General features: G+C 41.3%; 1 protein-coding gene across 1 annotated transcript in view; it reads left to right on the top strand.

The window, feature by feature from the left end:
• Positions 1-866: 866 nt before the first annotated feature.
• REC114 (REC114 meiotic recombination protein) overlaps positions 867-13702 on the top strand; it is a 126245-nt gene continuing 113409 nt past the window's right edge. The window contains exon 1 of the mRNA XM_060294016.1: positions 867-935. Coding sequence (XP_060149999.1) covers positions 882-935 — 54 coding nt within the window. The 5' untranslated portion in view covers positions 867-881. The remainder of the gene's footprint in view (positions 936-13702) is intronic.

The following is a 13702-nucleotide window of genomic DNA, read 5'->3' as shown; positions in this document are numbered from 1 at the left end:
GTTCAGATCTGAAAGTAATACTATATTATTATATTAGAAGATTGAGGTATTATTATTAATTTGGTTAGGTGTGGTAAGGGTATTATGATAATTTTAAAAAATCATCTGCTAACACAAGTATTTATGGATGAAATGGTGTCTAGGATTTGCTTTATAACACTGCAGCAAAAAAAAAATCATGGAGATAGATGAAATAAGATTGGCAAAGTATTAATAGTTGTTGAAGCTGGGTGATGATATGAGGGTTCATTTCACCAGTCACTCTACTTTTTATATGTTTGAAATCTTTCCTAATACAAAGTTAAAAATAATAAAATGAAATGAAAAAGGATAGGAAGATGGGGGCGAGGCAGAGACATGCCTGCCTCCTGGGAGGGTGGCCACATGCTTCTCCCGGAGAGTGCAGGAGGAAGGCAGCAAGAACACCCATGAAGGGCCCCAGACGCAAGTAACTTTCCTAACCAGCTCCATAAAATTTGGATAATAGCACTTGAACCTGAAATAAAGGACTAATTAATCCTTTCCAGGATTCCAACTGTGCATGCAACACATGGTATGGCTACTTTGATGTGGACTGTTCCAACCCTCCCTTCCACAAAGACGGTTCTATTTAAGGTCCGGTTACACCAGGAAGACTGGGGATTAGACGATCAAGCGTGACTGGGATGACAGATGACAGAAGAGTTACTGAGAATTTATAGCTTGACTTGTATGGTAGCTCTTTTCCATATAATTTTAAAAATTAGGAGATAAGTTCAGGAACCAAAAAAAGTATATAAAATAGTTGAACAAACATCCATGTACCTACCACTCAGCTTGGCAAATATTAACATTTTGCCATCTTTGTTTCAGACCTTTTTAATAAACTGAAATAAAATATTATGGATACAGCTGAAGCCTTCATGAATGGTCTGCAATTCCCTTTCTCCTCAGAGGTAACCACTAGCTTCAATTTGGTGTTCATCATTCCTATGAACGTTTTAATATCTAAACTACAGAGGTACGTTATCTGTAAATGATAATTAGTACTGGATTGCATATTTTTATTTTATTTCATTTTATTTTTTAACATCTTTGTTGGAGCATAATTGCTTTACAATGTTGTGTTAGTTTCTGCTGTATAACAAAGTGAATCAGCTGTATGTGTATATCCCCATATCCCCTCCCTCTTGCGCCTCCTTCCCACCCTCCCTCTCCCACCTCTCTAGGCGGTCACAAAGCACTGAGCTGATCTCCCTGTGGACTGCATATTTTTTAACTTTATATAAATGGTATCACACCTAAGTATCCTTTGGCAATTTGCTTTCTTTCACTCACATTTTTGCAGGATTTATCTATGTTGAGCCTGATTATATCACACTTATTCATTTATTCTTCTGTTGATGGACATTTATGTCGATTCCAACATTTCTCTAACACAAACTATGCTAAAATGAAAATTTTTTATGTTTTCTCATGCACATGTATATAGCTGGATTTCTATATAGCTGGTAATAAAATAATTGTTGATTTCTAGGGTGTACACATCTTATATTTAGTAGCTCCTCTCCAAAGCAGTTGTATAAGAGTCTGTGTTGCATCAGACTTCTTTTTTTAATACATCATTATTAGAGTATAATTGCTTTACAATGTTGTGTTAGTTTCTGCTGTATACATCAGACTTCTTAATTTTTACCCATCTGTTGAGTATGAACTGATACGCCATATTGTTTTAATTTTGCATTTCACTGATTATTTGTGAGGCCGTGCATCTTTTCCCTTGTATTGGCCACTGAAGCTTCCTTTTCACCTTTGCATTGTTGGTCCTTTTCTCATTGATTTGTAGAAGTTCTTTGTATATTCTATATACTGACCCTTTGTTGGTTTTATGTATTGCATAGCTCTTCCCGCAGTCAAAAACTTGATTTCTCAGTAGTTATCTTTTTTGTGCAAAAGTTTTTATTCTTAATGTAGTTGAATTTATCTGATTTTTATTGTTGTTGATGCCTTTCTTCCCTAACTTAAGACATCCTTTTCTACTCCAAGGTCACATAGATATTCTTTTATATTTTCCTCTGAAAGTTCTACGGTTTTGCCTTTCACAATTAGATCATTTAATCCATCTGGAATTTATTTTTGTGTATGGTATGAGCTACAGTTCTAATTTTTTACATAAGTATAACCAATGTTTTCAGCACCACTTACTTCTGATTCAAAATTCTACTCTATCATATAAGACATGAAACATCCATATAGGCACAGGCATGTTGGTGGGCTCTCTATTATGTAGGGTTTTCAATTTGTCAATGTTTATTCCAATAACACACTCTCTTAGCTACCATTGCTTTAGACTAAATCTTGATATCTGGTCAGGGGAGTCTCTCCTTCAGATCTTTCTTGGCTGTTTTTTATCCTTCACTATTCCAGGTAAATGTTAGGATCAAATTGTTTTGTTTCACTAAAAACCTTATTGAGATTTTGCCTGAAAATATATTGATTGTAGATATTTATTTGGAGATAACTGCCATCTTTACAATTTTGGGTTTAGTCAAATATAAATATTATATATATATATAAACATATATATAAAACATATCTCACACACACACACACACACACACACACACACACACACACACTTAGGTCTTTTTTAAAATCTTTCAATAATGTTTTGTGATTTTCTCCATTAAATGCCCTGAATGTTTTGGTTAGGTTTATTCTTAATTATTACTTTTGTTTTTGTTTCGCTGTTTTACTTGTATTTTTAAATTATATTTTATAAGTATTAATGCTACTGTATATGACTGAAATTGATATTTGAGCATTTTCATCTTCTATTCTTAGTTCTAATAATTTTACTGTGGATTGTCTTGGATTTTTCTATGCAAATAATTTTCTAATGCAAATTTCTCGGTAAATTATGATGGTTTTGCTTCTTTATTTTTAATACATTTTGACAGCTCTGTACTAATTGCCTTATGCTTTATTAGAGGTATGTTTTTTTCTTTCCAAGATCTTTTTTTTTCTTCTGCACTGGCTAGGAGCTCACAGTACCTTATTGAAAAGAAGTCGTATTGGTGGCCATTCTTGTCTTATTCCTAACTCTCAAAGGAATGCTTCTAACACATTTGCTGTAACTTTTTGATTAGTATCCTTTATCAGGTTGAGGATGCTCCCTCCTAGTCTTATTGCACTAAGAGGTTTTTTGTTTTTAATCGTGAATGGGTATTGAATCAACTGCTTTCTCTGCATCTCTTAAGAAAGTCATATGAATTTTCTCCTTTAATGTGTTGATGGTTCTGAGTTTCAGCATGGGCTTGTATGCAGGCTAGATTCATCTAGAGAGGATGCAGGAGGATGGTGACCACCACTATTAGAACAGGGTGCATTTCCTCTTTGTCCAGCTGCAGTTAGAATTCATGATGATATAGATCAGGCCCCACTGGGACAGTGTCCTCAGGATTTACAGCTGCCTCTCTGACAAGCTATTTTTCCTCTCAGAAAATGGGAGAATTTCTCTGAGGAACGCTCACACAAGCAGAAGACCCACATCCAGGGGTCCTTCTGCAAGTGAAGGCCCCACTGTGTCATGGGTGGCATGTACCTTCGAGACAGTAGGTCAAACTGATTTGGAGGAAGGCTGGAATGGCACAAGAGAGGTGGTCAGTAGGTAGATGGCTATAATGGGTGAGTCAATACTCCATCAAGAATAGCAGTGCAGGGCTTCCCTGGTGGCGCAGTGGTTGAGAGTCCGCCTGCCGATGCAGGGGACACGGGTTCGTGCCCCAGTCTGGGAAGATCCCACATGCCACAGAGCGGCTGGGCCCACGAGCCATGGTCGCTGAGCCTGCGTCTGGAGCCTGTGCTCCGCAACGGGAGAGGCCACAACAGTAAGAGGCCCGCGTACCGCAAAAAAAAAAAAAGAATAGCAGTGCAGGGACTTCCCTGATGGCTCAGTGGTTAAGAATCCGCCTGCCAATACAGGGGACACGGGTTCGAGCCCTGGCCCGGGAAGATCCCACATGCCGCGGAGCAGCTAAGCCCATGCTCCACGACTACTGGGCCTGCGCTCTAGAGCCCAAGAGCCACAACTACTGAAGTCCGTGTGCTCTGCAACAAGAGAGGCCACCGCAATGAGAAGCCTGCGCACCGCAACGAAGGGTAGCCCCCGCTCGCCACAACTAGAGAAAGACCGCACAGCAACGAAGACCTAACGCAGCCAAAAATAAATAAAAATAACTAATAATAATAAAAAAAGAATAGCAGTGCAGGAGACGGGGGACAGGAAAAGATGCAGGAAGAACCGCGTTAACCACATGGGGCTGAGGAGCGGACTCCAGATAACCCTTCGGATCCAAGTACAGCCCAATAGTGAGGGAAAAGGAACCAAAGCACTGGGGTAGACATGGTGAGCAGTTCTTTGTATGTTAAAGGGTTGAGGTGCTTCAGAGACTGATTTATTCTGGCCTGTGAAAATAAAGAAATGGGAAAATTCCCGCATCTGAGGACTCTCATTTATATCATGACTGACTCTCATTTCCATCTATCATAAGGGCAGATATTCTTGTTTCCTTTGTTCATCTAGACCAGAGCCTACTATACGAAAGGCATTCTACCTTTCCCATGTTTGTTAAATGAATGTTTGTCGACAATTGAATGAAACCCATACACAAAGCAGTCAGCACAGGGCCTGGCACACAGTGTTGCAGAAGCCATAATGGCAACTCTGGGCGCTGGTTGGAGAGATGCTAGGTGAGTAGAGGCCCTCACAGAATTTCCAGAGAAGTCTCAGACAGGCAGTGTCTCCCTGACCAAGCCCAGGATGAGAGAGCATAGTAAAAGGGCAGCTCCAGCCTCTCTCCCCTCCCCTGGCTTCCCTTTGCAAACCCTCTAAAGGGCAGTGGAGCCAGACAAAAGAAAAGTGACAGGAGCATGTCAATTCACAGAGGCTGCTCTCCTCGGTATGGCTTCCCCCAGCTCATGCTTATTTGTTTCTGTTTCACTAAGAGAATGAGACACATATGAGCATGTGGTCTGCTTTACTCCTTTCCCAGGAGCTGTCAGCTGGCCTGTCAGAAGTTATTCTTGCAAAACCATCAGTGATTAGAAAATACCATGGTTGGTCCCCTTTCCTTGGTGCCTCCAACAGAACTGCAGGAAAAGCACAGATCGCAGTTTCCCTCCCTCCCCTCCTATTACCCCTCTCCTCTCCTCTCCTCGCCATGTCCCTGCTGGGGAAGATTGGCCTCTCAACTTCCATTCTACTTTCTAGTTAGATTGATGAAAAAGATAAAAGCTACGTTTCTTAGACTCCTTTGCAGCTAAGCTCCTGGATTCAAAGTAGCTGTCGCCAATAAATGCTCTCAAATTATACTTGGAAATAAGAAGTGAGGGGGAGGCCATCTTACAGCTGCCGGTGGTAAGCAAGGTTGATAGGGTTTAAAGGCTATGGCAGCAGCTAGACTCAGGCTTCCACTGTCCAGTGCCCAGCTTTGTGGTCCAGTGGTGTCTGTAGAATTGGCAGCAGTAGTGCATTCCTGATAGCTTCAGTGGTGTGTTCATTTATTCAGCAGCCTGGTGGCAGAACCCTGACTTCTACACCACAAATCTCTTCCCAAAACATACCTAATTCCTTGTGTTAAATCTCCTTCTGCACAAAATACTTAGAATGATTTATGTTTGTTGCACTGAACTGCTTGATGCATCCACCCTCTGCTAGATCCCCTAAGTATAGGCAGACCTCAGAGATTCTGTGGGTTTGGTTCCAGACCACTGCAATAAAGCAAATATCGCAATAAAGTGAGTCACACGAATTTTTGGTTCCCCAGTGCACATAAAAGTTATGTTGACACTATACTGTAGTCTACTAGGTGTGCAAAAGCATTGTTAAACACAATGTTAAAATTGTTAAAAACAATGTACATACCTTAATGAAACATACTTTATTGCTAAAAATGCTAACCATCACTTGAGCCTTCAGCAAGTAGCAATCTTTTTGCAAAATAACATCAAAGATCACTGATCACATCACAAATATAATAATAATGAAAAAGTTTAAAATATTGCGAGATTACAAAAATGTGACACAGAAGACATGAAATGAGCAAATGCTCTTGGAAAAATGGTCCCAATAGACTTACTTGACGCAGGGTTGCCATAAACCTTCAATTTGTAAAAAATGCAATAAAGCAAAGCCCAAAACAGGTATATCTGTATGTAACATTTTGCCCAAGAGAGAGTTCATTTCAGTTCAGTTCAGTTCAGTCTGTATTTACGTCCACTGTGTGCCCAGTGCCTTTTCTTGGGCCTTGTCTTCGGGAAGTTTCTAGTCTGTTAAAACAGCAACAGGCTCACACGCAGGGGTCTGTGTTAATAGTTGCAGAAGGTACTGTTGGGGCTTTCCACACACTGCCTTTGTTTCTCATCACAACCCTGTGATATAAGTGTATTAAGAATGCTTTTGGCCATGAGCATTAGAAAACCCTTCCACTTAGACAAGTAAGGAGTTTATTTTTTTCCTGTATGAATAAGTTCAGGTTAGAAAATTCAGGACTGTATGGCTGGTCAAGGTCATTATGAAGAACTAGTTTTCTTCTCTCCACATGTTTTACCACCATTAGTGTGTTTTTCTTCCTTGAGTAAAATAGAATGGATGCTGCACCTCTAGACATCCCATGTTCCAGGCAGAAAAAAGGGGATTGAGGGAGATAAAAAGTAAAGGGTATAATCAACAGCCTCCTCCTTATCAGGCATTGCCTTTTATTCTAGAAGGGAAGGCCTCCCTGGGGCCTTCTGCCTGCATCTCATCAGCTAGAGCTGTGTCATGTCATGGCCACCTCTATCTGAAAAAGAAACTAAAATTTAAGTATTTCACTTACCAGCCTCTGTGGTACAGTGAGGCAGGAGATAATATGGTTGAAATGAATGCTGAACCAGCTGATCTACGGTATTTGCCAGGGCAGGTGTTATCCCAATTTTACAGATGAGGAAACTAAAGCTAAAAGAAGTCACATGATGAGCCTGAGTTAACTAAGGGAATGTGGACCACATACAATATGTCAATCTGTCCTGTAGAGAATTTGTGCATTGCACAGAGAGAGGTGAAGGAGTACCTTCCATCAGTGTCTATGCCAGCCTCCTTGGCTCCAGTGCTTCTTGTAGGCATCCCCAGACCTTGGACAGGAAATGTAGACTTGTAGAATTCTTGAGGGCGCTGAGTATCTCTTGAGAAATTGACCTTTCTGATGCTGGAGCATTACTGTGGGGATGTATACGGCCAACGTATCAAGGCCACTCGCCAGCAACTTTGTGTGGCACCAGCAAGGAGCATCAGGGCTAACAGAGAATGTTGCTCATTGTTGAGTTGGTGTAGAGGTTGGTTACAGCATGTGGGATAGCTTAAAAGAGAAATGGTGAAGAGGTAGATGGCTTGGGAAGGTAGAGGTGGAGGAAGAGTCTTTATCCCTGTTGAATTGGCTTGGGCTTGAGTGGAAAGAGAAACCTGGGGTGAATGATGGTGCCAGAGAGGAGCACTGGGGTAGTTCTGAGGTCAGCAGCTGTTGTGGATGCTTCAGCACAAGACCTCAATGAAGGTAACTGTAAATTTTTGAGAGATTTAAGGAAGGCCTAAATAAATAGAGGTATATGCCATGTTCATGGACTGGAAGCCAATATTGTAAACATATAAATTCTCCCTAAATTGATCACTAGATTCAGTGCAATCCCAGTTAAAATCACAAGATGCTTTTATACAACATGACAAGATGATTCTAAAATTTATGTGGAAGTGTAGAAAGTGAAGATTATCCAAGACATTCTTATGAAAGAACAAGATAAGGGAATTTGTTCTAGCAGATATCAAGATTTATTATGAAGTTATGGCAATTAAGACAGTGTGGTCTTTTGCAAAGATAGAAAATTGAGCCAATGGAGTAGAATAGAGAACTCAGGAATAGACTTGTGCATAGATAGACACTTAACATATGAGAAAAATAATATTGCAGATTATTGGGGAAAAGATATGAGAAATGGGAGGTGATCATATAAATGGGTATCCATGTGGAAAAAAACTGACCCTATTACCACATCATCTACAAAAATAAAGTTTTTTGGATGGATTGGAACATTCTGGGTAGATTGGAGTCCTAAAAATTAAAGGTAGAATAATAAAGTCTCTAAAAGATAATATGGGAGAATACCTTCATGACCTTAGGGTAGGAAAAATTTTCATAATACACACAAAAGGCACCACCCATAAAAGAGAAAATTATTCAACATTAAAAACTTTTGTTTATCAAAAACACTATTAAGGGCTTCCCTGGTGGCGCAGTGTTTGAGAGTCCACCTGCCGATGCAGGGGACACGGGTTCGCGACCCGGTCCGGGAAGATCCCACATGCTGCGGAGCGGCTGGGCCCGTGAGCCATGGCCGCTGAGCCTGTGCGTCCGGAGCCTGTGCTCCGCAACGGGAGAGGCCACAACAGTGAGAGGACTGCGTATCGCAAAACAAACAAACAAACAAACAAAAAACACTATTAAGAGAGTGAGTAAACAAGACACAGAGTGGAGGGAGATATTTTCCACACTGACATTATATAAAGAACACCTACAAATCAGTAAGAAAAAGACAACATAATTTTAAAAATGGTAAAAAGTACTCGAACAGATGCATTGTAAAAAACAGGAGGTCGAAATGGTGAATATACTTAAGGAAAGGGATTCAATCTTATTAATCATCAAGGAAATGCAAATTAAAACCACAATGAGATTCTATTACACGTCCATCAGATGGGTTAAATAAAATTCCAAAGTTTGGCAGCACTAGGCATTGGCTAGGGTGTAGGGCAAGGGGAACTTTCTTACACTGTTAATGAGAGTGTAATGTGGTACAACCACTTTGGAAAACTGGCATTTTCAAATAAAGTCGAAGATTTGCTAACTCTGTGACTCAGAAGTTCCCGAATAAGAACGTACATGGGCAAGAAAGTTCATAGCAGCATTGCCAGCAAAAGCATCAAACTGGAAACCCCCATGTTCATCAACAGTAGAATGGATAAACTGTGGTATATACACACAATGGAATATTATACAGCAACAAAAAGGAACCCAGCTATATTCAACAACAGATGAGTCTCACAAACACAATTTTGACCAAAAGAACCCAGAAACAAAGGAATAAACACTACATGATTCCATCCATATGATGTGTAAAAACCAGTAAAACTAAACTACCTCATCTAGGCTTGCATACTTTGGTAGGATGTGATTACTGTACATATCAGGATAGCATACACCTCTCGGGGAGAAAGGGGGTTGTGATTAGAAAGGGACACATAGAGGTGCATCAATGGTGCTAGAAATATTCTTTCTTGACCTGTTGATTATCTGGTGTTCACTACATGACAATGATTAAAATCTACATTCGTGTTTTATGTACTTCCCTGGGTATTATATTTCAGAATTGTACTCGGAAAGAACTTTAAGAGACCTTCTGATTTAGGCCCATCCCCATTTTCAGATGAGGCAACTGAGTCTGAGAGCTTTAAATGACTCATCCAAGGCTCAATCATCAGCACCAGGAATAGAATCCAGACCTCCTACTTCCAGTGTAAAGACTCTTCTCAATCTACTTTACATTTGTCTCAGCCCACGCATCGATAGTTCGAATCAGAAAGGATTAGCAGCACAGCTGAGAGAAGACCATTTCCGGGTGACCTCGGTCATCACTAGGGCAGGTAAAAAAAGCCTTCTCCTTCTCCTAGGGTTCCAGCCCCATGCTGATGGTCCAGGGAGTATTAGGAACTGAGACTGGAGACTTGACCCTGATTTCTCTAAGATTGATCTCCTCTTATTTCCCTGCTCTGCTCCACATTACCTGAATGGCCCTTTTGGACCTAAAAGTCCTGGCTGGTGTGACCAGCTCTTGTGATTGTACGTTTTATTTCCTCTCAGTCAAGAAGAGAATGACCTAAGAGACATAGAGTATAAGCTCTGAGAGGGCAAGAACCATGTAAGTCTTGTCTGCTAGGCACTATATTCTCAGCCCCTGTGCACAGGGGCTGGCACAAAGAAAGAGCTCAAGCAATACTGACTGGTCATTTGTTAAATGAGGGTTGGGTGGTCATTAATTGAATGGCCAGCCTAGGAGGGCTGTTGAGTGAGAAGGAGCTGGGAGTGAGATGGGGATGGGTGGAGCTGAATAAAGGTCCCATTCCCTACCCAAGACAGTCCATGATCAGTATATGGACTCTGTAAGCCACCAATGCTTGGGGAAGGGAGAGAGCAATTGTGGGCTATCTGGTCCAAGAAATCACATTGGAACTGAGTCTTGAAGGATAAACAGAAATTGATAAATGGAAAAAGAATGGAAGATATTACAGCATGGAGAATGGCAGTGATGTGGGTAAACTCCAGCCAATTGGGGGGACAACGATGGGTTTGCCCTCAGAGAATCATTCAGGTTGGAGTGTATCAATTCAGTCAGTGTGTCTCTCTGCCCTTTCTGATTTGGCATTCAGGAGAGCTTCACCCCATGGCTCATCACGGCCAGGGCTTCTGCACGGTAAGGTCATGCTTCCTCTATGGGGCCCAGCCCAGAGATCTGCACTCGGTGGCTTTGCCGAATCCCCCTTTAATCATTGGGTTCTCTGTCAGCAGTGTTCTTCCCTGTGACCATCTGGGTTCCAGATGACGGTTCTCCCAGATGTCCTGGTTTGCATTTTTTCAAGTTGAAGTACACTATTCCATCCTGGCTATCCCAAAGGCCCCAATCCTTCTTCATTTGGTCCCCCTGCCCCCCCCCCGATATTTTCAGCAACCAGTGTAATTAATGTGCTGTCTAATTTGTTTTCCTGGAAGTGTGATTATGCTCAAGGTATCTCAAAGCTTTTTATAGTAATTACTGGGAAAAGTCTTGGAGACTATGAACTGTGCATGTGGAGTGAGCTGTTATTTGACCCTTGGACACTTAGATATTAAAAATCTCTCCAACTGTGTCTGCCTTCATTTGCATTTCCAAATTTTTAGGTTAGAGGGACTTTCAGTTGATTGAATAATGGGTTAATGGCATCTTTGCTCTAATTAAATCGAGATTGTCTCTTTGTGAAAGTGCACACTTGATAGTCTCTATCTGGATCATTCTAACTGCATTCTTAGAGCATGCCATGGGAGCTTTAAAGAAGTGACTGTCCTGTGTGAGGGTAGAAACTCTGTGCAAGAGGGAGAGGGGCAGGTCCAGGAATGCTCAGAGGCCATCTAGTGCTGTGTATTTGGTGTTGCTATAACATAAGACTCAGGAGAGCAGGGACCTGCTCTGTTTTGTTGAGTCCCATATATCCTGTGTCTGCCACTGTTCTCAATGCTGGTCCTTGGTGCTCGAAAACTAGTTCTTGAATGAATGAGTGAATCAATGAATGAATGATTTACAGCTGTGTTGTCATACTGACAACCCAGTGGGTAATCTGGATGGTTGCTTGGATACAGTTTAAATCCCAAATTTCAAAATATGGTTTTAGGATCTAGAGCTTGAGAAGGTTCTGGACATAGGAGAAGCTAGGTTTGAGCAGTTTCCATGTCTCTCCAAATATATGCTCCCATAATGAGCATTCTGTTGTAATTGGAGAGGCCATCTCCTCAACAAACTCTTGCCTTGCCAATAGCCATCTCTTTTCTATGCCAGTTACTCCATATGTCAAAAACTTTTATGTGAAATCCTCTCCTGATACAAATTCTGGCTAATCTAAAACATACTGCTCCCTCTAGCCGTGCATCTCTATGCTTAACTCTAATCTTTTTTTTTCCTTAAGCCGAATAATCCTTGACTGCAGAGAAAGACTCTGTGTTGTGGTGGGAAAAGTATTCTGGGGATGTCCACTACAAAGACTTGGACATAAAATATAACAACCATTATATATTTTTTAATGTGTGGTCAAGCTTACAAGCAAGAAAAGTGAGTCTTTCATTAGCCATCAGGGAAATTCAAATTAAAACCACAATGAGATACCATTTCCCACCCACTAGGGTGACTATTAAAAAAACAAACACAAAATAAAAAGTGTTGATGTGCATTATGGTAATTACACCCACATTGTCTCTGAAGTTATGTGCTGCCTCCTGACCTCTCTATTCCAGAATTCTATCATCCCGTTGATGCTAGGGCTGCCAGATCTGCAGCAGCATCTCGTACCATCAACCCTGGCCTACAGAAGGCAGACCACACTGAGCCCCCTCACTAGGATATTCCTCATTGCCTTAATGAAAGTGTCTTCCGGGCCTTCCCAGGGAACACAGTCAACTGGAGTGCTCTCTGGTATTACATAATAAGCCCATTCTAATACTTACCTCTTTGAGGGTTTTGACCTCCTCCTTAACACTCTGCTAAGGCACCTCCACCTTATTTCCTATAGACCATCATTGGTTCCAATCTTCAAGGAGCCATTCCAACAGCTTCTTAGTGCCAGCTCCAGGCACCCTTGCCATGATATTAAAGACAAAGTAATGGAAGTGTCTCCATATCATTAAATCTTCCATACCAGCCTTATATTCAAATCTTTTTGTCCAGTAATCTTGAGGTCCATCCCCATATATGTTTTTTCACATATTTGCTATGTTCTGCGGCTCTTTTGGGGAATAATCTCTTTTATTCCATAGGAAGGACAATATTTTCCCCCTGAGCCATGCTGAAACCTGACCCTAGTTATCAATCTAGGGGTGGCAATGGAAGGCTGCTCTCCTAGAAGTTGGTGGGGGGCACCCCTGCTGGCCCAGTGGATTCCGGATTCTCAAAGGCATCTACCCAAATATCCCTATCCCATGTGTCAGGGTCCTGATCTCATCTTACCAGGGCCCTGAGTTTAGCATAGATTTGTTAGGGCTATGAATTCATTTTCCTTCACAATCAAATCTTGGCCTGATTTTTTAGCACAATCTGTTCTCTAGCTGAAGGAAATGAGGGTCACTTTAAATATTGCCATGCAGGCCCAACGGCCTTCACAACGTGTCTTGATTTGATAGTAGGCTGCTTTGAGCTTGCTTTTTTTTTTTTTCCTTTTAGATTTCTATGGCAGTTAACCAACAACTATGCTTTGAGTTGCAAGAAATAGAAAACCCAAATCGAACTGGATTGAAAAATACAGGGGATTTATGGGCTCACATAACTGAAAAGGACAGGGGTGAGGAGAGCTTCAGGGCCGATTTTGTTCAAAGGTTCAGCGATGCTGCTCCCCTTCAGAGACTGGTTTCCTTCCCTCTTTCTGTTCTGCCTTCCAAGGCTCCAGCTTTACCCCAAGGCTGGCTCCCTTCATGGTGCCAAAGTGGCTACAGAAGTTCTAAGCTTTGCTGATACTTACCATGATGTCCCAGGGAGAGGACCTCTCTCCTGGCAGCTCTTTCAAAAGAAGAGGAAAATTTTTTCTCATATGGCCCAGACCACTGACACTTGAGTCTCCTTGGTCATATTGTGTCACGTCTCCATTTGTGAATCATTATCCTGATTATCTCGGGACAAGCAAGGCCCACCCAAAGCAGATGGGCTACCATGGGGAGGGGTAGATATCTGAAAAAGATCTTGGGTATTGCTAGAGTCCTGGCTAGGCAGCTAACAGATAAATGTATTTAAGTGTATTCCAAATTTTTACTTACAATGAACTAGTATTTCTTTGGGAATTTAGAAACCATAAATGTAAAAATGCTCTTTGATATTTATAATAATAGTGTTCTAAATGCAA

This window comes from Globicephala melas, chromosome 2, assembly GCF_963455315.2.
Source record: "Globicephala melas chromosome 2, mGloMel1.2, whole genome shotgun sequence".
NCBI lineage: Eukaryota > Metazoa > Chordata > Mammalia > Artiodactyla > Delphinidae > Globicephala > Globicephala melas.
Note: the sequence above shows the minus strand (reverse complement) of the source record. Positions and strands in the feature narration are given on the sequence as shown.